The sequence below is a fragment of the Gossypium hirsutum genome, chromosome D06, assembly GCF_007990345.1.
Source record: "Gossypium hirsutum isolate 1008001.06 chromosome D06, Gossypium_hirsutum_v2.1, whole genome shotgun sequence".
Classification (NCBI taxonomy): domain Eukaryota; kingdom Viridiplantae; phylum Streptophyta; class Magnoliopsida; order Malvales; family Malvaceae; genus Gossypium; species Gossypium hirsutum.
Genome location: NC_053442.1, coordinates 3,979,671 through 3,985,656, shown reverse-complemented (window position 1 = coordinate 3,985,656; position 5,986 = coordinate 3,979,671). Strand labels below are relative to the sequence as shown.

Genomic DNA, 5,986 nt, shown 5'->3' with positions numbered 1-5,986 from the left:
ACAAAAATATAGGTCCCCAAAATGGGTTTAGGTAAAAAAACGAGGCATGTTTTCTAAACAAGCTAAGCCTCATGCAAGCTTTTTTTGACTCGAGGCCTGGCTCAAATTTGTAAAAAAATTAGAAAAACTGCTGCTTTTTGCTACTACTTTTGTTGTGGTTTTGTCACTGTTTTGGGGTCGTTTTATTTTTATATTGTTAATCTTTTATTATTGTTGTTTAGATATTGTATAACTCTTATTTTATTGTTAATTTTGCTACTATTTTAGAAGTATTTGCTTGCTAAATTACACCTATTTTAGTGCTTTTAAGTATAAATATTTTTTAATTTATTTTTAATTTGTTGAGAAATATTTATTTTAATATTTTTAGTGTATTTGATGTATTATATTTTTAATTTTGTTTTTATATAAAAATAATAATTAAAAAAATAATACGGTTAGGTCGAGCCAAGCTCAAGTTGTAGTGTTTTTATTCAGGTCGAGATTGGACAAAAATTTAGGCCCATTTTTTGGGCCAGGACTAGGCCTTGAAAATGGGCCTAAATTTCTATTAAGGTCTAACCCGACCCTTGATCATCTCTATATACAAATATTAAAAATGATAGAGACTTGAGTTCAGATTTTATTTTGTGCGCATATTTTTCTATATAAAAGGAATAAAATGGAAAAATTACCTCGAAATAATACAATTTAAGTTAAATTTTACTATTAATCCTTATACTTTGTGAAAGTTATAAATTTAGCCTTTATGCTTTAATTCAGTCAATTTTAATCATGTACTTTTCGAATTGGTCAATTTTAATCTTTGTACTTTTCATAGTTTGAAATTCTAATCATGGCCAATTTGTTTAGTTAAATTTACTAGTCTTGTACTTAACGTACAATTGTAGATTTGATCCATATACTCCAATTGGATAATTCTAAATCCTACTCTTTTCAAAATTTGAAATTTTAGTCTTGATACAAATGACAGTCGTTAATCCATTAACTGAATTTTTTATAAATAATATGTGAAAATAACAAACTAACGTGACATTATGTATATGACAATATATTTGACACATCAAATTTTGAAAATAACAAAACTTAATGAATTTAACAGTTGCCATTAGATGAGAACTAGAACTATAAAATTTGAAAAGTATATAAACTAAAAATGATCAAATTAGAGTACAAGAATTAAATCTGCAACTTTCACAAAGTACCAACAAAATTCATCCAACAATGTACTATTTATAGTAAGGTAGTTTAGACATTACCCTGCCGAGTTACTGCTCACTTAAGTTACGACACCAACTCAATCAAGTGTTTAATATGTAGTATAGAAGTATCGTGTTATCGTTTATTAAAGATTGAAAATTTAAAATTTAAACAGTACAAAAATTAAAAATAATTAAATTAAAATATAAGGATTAAATCTGCAACTTTCACAAAATATAAATACCAAATCAATATTTAACCTACAAATTACTATATAAATTAAAAATATTTTTGACATTACCAAAGTGAGTGCCCAAACTATCAAACTTAATCATGTGTATATATAGATTTTAGAATGATCATAATTAATATCATGATACACATAACTCATCATTTTTCGAATTCGTATTATGATGCTGATGTTTGAAATTTTATATTCCGTATGATTAGCACATGCATGCTCATGTCTCTCAAGTTAACTTTAGCAATATGACTGACTAAAGGGTTGGTGGCAGATTAATGTCATTTCTTCACTCATAAAAAATAATACCAACTTTTTGCAGTCCCATCACACGAGCCATCACCTGCATACAAAGTGGAAAAAGAAAATTTGCACCATTTCATAAGGTAAGCTAGGGAGCTATATAGGATAAAATAACGATCACCTTAGAGGAGATCATCATCATCATCATCATCATCATCATCATCATCATCATCATCATAAACAACACTCAAACCATATATTATATAAAATTACATCCATCCATGAATGATAACACATCAAAGCACTACAAAGACTATGGTTAAACCCCATGATGACAGCATACATGAAAAAAAGGACCATACGTACATACATGCATAACCACACTACCCCATATAAAAGGCCATGAAAGGGGCTTTCAAAGCAAATTTGTTTGCATGCTCTTTTGCTTATGCAATATATTCAACATCAAAGAAAAGAGGATACACACAAACAAAAGGGCAGAAGAAGAAAGTGAAGATTGGGACCCAATAACCACCTAAGCGGCGTGCACTTAGCCACCTTTTATGAGGGTCCCTTATAATAACCAGTCTTCTCATTCACACTGCTAAAAACCCCATCATTCTCAAGCGTGAGTGTTACTTTCTAAACCCCCAAGGTGAAGACTAATGATTCACTCCCCTTTATTGGGACATAAATATACTGCTTTCTATAGATTTTCCAACCCAAATCTTACTGGTTTTTCCTACTCAAATCATTGAAGAAAGACTCACTTGGCTCTTCATTTTTGGCTCCTTTGTTGGAAGACGCCAAATAATATGGCTACACATGCAAATCCATGCCTTGACTAATAGGTACCAATAAACAATAACTAATGATAATAGATGCTACCGCTAACACAAATAAGAAGAGTGGCAATGGCGTTGGCAACATCATAGAGCATTAAGTCCCAAGGTTTTGGCTTTGAGTTTAAGGGATTTCAAGTAATCAATAGCTTCACCAAGAACCATGATTGCATCTTTGCCTTCCCCATTTGGAATTAAGCTTCGTAGAACACTCACGGTCTCTTGAATTTTTTCGATTCTCAGTCTCTTATTACTTGAAGAGGATTCCATATTGGCACAGCTAGAATCTGCATCATCCACATACTCAGAACATCTGCTAGGATTTACTGAAATAGCAGCGTCTGTAAGCAACGGCAGGTAATCATTACCGTCATTGAGCAGTTTTCGCTTTTTAGTTGGTCCAATAGAGCTAGCAACCTTTTCAGTTCCTCCTCCCTCGAATTGCTCTGGGCAAGCCGTCATTCTACTAGGAGAATGAACTGCGCTTGTAACTTCATCATCAGTATAATAACTATCATCATCCGAGTAAAGCAACGCATTTAGTTCTTCAGTATCCTCGTGCATTTCACTTTGCGTATTGGTCCCATTCTCATCAAACACATTTGAGGATATCGGTCCAGAGTGAAGATCAGGGTTTACTTTGGTTATCGGATCCTTGCCATTAAAGTTACAAGCAGCAGGAGATTTTGAACCCCAAGTGGCGCATTTGATAGGAGTCCCGAAAGAAGAGCTAAATATCATAGTAGTTTGATCACCAGATTGATCAAAAACAAGGAATCTCTTCTGAGCACACCCCGAACCAGCCTTCGAAACAATCTTTTCATTGTGATACTCATAAGGGTTGGTTGAAGCAGGCACCAAGCCCTGCCAATAGTGGGGTGAACAGTAAAACCAGCCACAAGGTTCGTTAACTTGGCCAACCTGCAATTGAGGTACTATTCCAGGATTTGCATAATCTGGCAGAGTCCTCGGGACCGAGACCATATCGATGCCAGAGTTAACAAGTTGAGGATTAGTATTTTGCTGAACCAAAGGATGAGGAGCAGCCAAAGAACTCAAGTCATGCGATCGCCAATCGAATCGCTGCTCTGGAAACGAAAATCCACAGCCTTCTCTCATCTAACCAGAACAATCACCTACAAAATCAACAGAGTTAACTCTAAAAATTGACATCCTAAAGAACAGAAACTACATATTCATACAAACAAAGTAAGTAAAACATACCAGAAGTTGAATGTTGTAGCAGCAGAACTAGTAGTTTACTTCCAAATTCTCTCAAAAAAACAAGGGGCAAAAAACAAAACTAAAATTAACTTGATGGCTGTAATATAAAGAACCCAATCTACGTAACAGGCTTAAGCAAATGACGAAAATATTCAGCCTGCAAAAACAAAACACCCCAAAGACAAAAACTTTCAAACAAATTATCAATGACAAAAATAGAAGAAAAAGAACAAGGAATCTCATATATTAAGAAAAGAAACAAACACTCAACAAAAAAGGGTATCTAATTCTTTCATAAAGGCTTTGTTTTGTACAAAGAAAAAAACAAACCTGGCAATCTTGAAGAGGTTGAAAGCATGCTATAACTCTAACTACAATGGTGGCACTCCCTGCAATACCATTTTCATACTTCAATGCCCGGAATCTTGTTTGGCTAGCTGCTTGGCACACCATAACTACGTTTCCCCCCAACCCTTCAATATACAAAGAGGATCTTCCACAAACTAAAATGAAAACTTTTGGAACACAAATTTGAGAGATGGGTTTTGAAGATGATTCACTAATCAGCTAATCTGACGAACATAACAAGGAACAACAATGAAGAAAGTGGATCCCATGGAAGATATATATAGAATAGTGTAAGACTAAAGAGTGAATGGCTAAAAAAAGGGCTTTGTTTGCTGATTATGGGGGGAATTACAGAATCACTCTACAATACAAGTTCAAAGAGATAACTTTTCGAAACACATCAACCGATTGACTGAACCACCACCGCATGCTGCTGCTGAACCCTAAAATGGGTCAAAAAAACATTCATTATTTCAACTTTCAGATAACATAAATCTCTTTCTTTTTCTTTTTTTTTTTATAGTACGTACTAATAATCTAGAGCCAAGATAAAAAAAAAAGGAAGGTAGAAAATCAAGATCAATAGATCTATTTTTTCTTCTTATGGTACATGAAATCTAAATATAAATTACATCAAAAAAACGAAGTAGCCATAGCTATGGAAAAAATATATAGAAATCATCAAAGAAGCTGAAAAACTTACAAAAAAGAAGAAAGGAGAAGAAACCCAAATCTCAAATCAAGGAAAAAAAAAGCCTAATTGGTCCAAAATTTAAGCTTCAAAGACAGAAATGGAGACTAAAAGGAGTTTTTTTTTTTTTTTTTGAGAGTCAAAAATGGAAGTTTACAGACGAAGGTTTAAGGATTGCACGGAAGCCGAGATTAATACTAATAGATAGATTATTATATAGAAATTTTTTAATTGACGAAAATATCCTTGAAATATCGAAATAATTAAAATTTAAAGGAAAAAAAAAAGTGATTAAAGGTTTGATACGTGCGTGCGTGAGGAGTGCACGCAAGGTATTAAGTGAACAATGATGAAGCACAATTTAGAGTCCGTGTGGTTGGTTTGGAGTTGGGTCCCCTGCTCGGTGGTTTTATCATTGCCCTTTTCGGGTTCGGGTTTGGGTTTTATCCTAATTCCTAACCATGTTTGAACCCGAAAAACAGTCCTTCTCTTTCTTTTAATTAATGCAAAATGCAAATGTAATTAATATTTTGCATTTAGTTTTTTTTTGTCAGATTGCATTCTACCTTAAATTTTGATCCAAAAAATGATATTGTTATTAGTGCAGAAAGATGTAGATTCGAGTGCGCTAAAAAGCATTATCCTCTTATATTAAGAGTTGAGGAAATGTTATGGGTAATTCTAGACGATGTATAAAAAAAACAGATATGATAAAAACTTATAAGATTAATATTGAGAAAATAATAATAATAATAACAAATATATAAGGGTACTTTTATCATTTAAAGTTTTTATATAGTATATTTAAGGTAACTTTTTAACTCTCCAACTTTACAAAAAAAAGTCATTTTAGCTCTTCATTTATTTTTTTTTCATTTTTTTAGCCTTTGGACTTTCAATATTTTTCAAATCATTCCAAAATAGATGGAAAGTTAATATCTATTAACTTTGCATACATGTGGCATGTATGCCATGTAAGCAATTGATTATTTTTTTGAAATTTTAAAAAAATTATATTTTTAATATTTTTATACTTTTTTAATAATGTTAATATTTATTTAATAAATTTTATAACTTTTTATTTTTTTTACAATTAATTAATTGTTGACTTGACTTCTACGTTTATGCCACATCAACAAAGTTAGCTTTTCTATTCATTTTGGGGTGATTTGACAAATAATACAAGTTGAAGGGCGA

The 5,986-nt window shown here is 32.2% G+C and overlaps 1 protein-coding gene across 2 annotated transcripts; it reads right to left on the bottom strand.

Annotated features, from left to right (window-relative positions):
* Nucleotides 1-1,921: 1,921 nt before the first annotated feature.
* Nucleotides 1,922-4,992, bottom strand: LOC121218210 (transcription factor bHLH145). 2 transcript variants are annotated; one of them, XM_041095074.1, is made up of 5 exons: nucleotides 4,802-4,992; nucleotides 4,081-4,541; nucleotides 3,751-3,907; nucleotides 2,895-3,662; nucleotides 1,922-2,813 (listed from the first exon to the last, which is right to left on the bottom strand). In XM_041095074.1, exons 4-5 carry the CDS (start codon nucleotides 3,643-3,645, stop codon nucleotides 2,614-2,616), a joined length of 951 nt encoding a protein of 316 aa, XP_040951008.1. In that variant the 5' UTR covers nucleotides 3,646-3,662; nucleotides 3,751-3,907; nucleotides 4,081-4,541; nucleotides 4,802-4,992; the 3' UTR covers nucleotides 1,922-2,613. The 2 variants fall into 2 exon arrangements, with proteins under 2 accessions (XP_040951008.1, XP_040951007.1); XM_041095073.1 differs by having other exon boundaries at nucleotides 1,922-3,662; nucleotides 4,802-4,991.
* Nucleotides 4,993-5,986: the final 994 nt, after the last annotated feature.

Excerpts from the sequence above, each read along its gene's own strand:
- LOC121218210 (XM_041095073.1), bottom strand. The coding sequence starts at position 3,645 with ATGAGAGAAGGCTGTGGATTTTCGTTTCCAGAGCAGCGATTCGATTGG.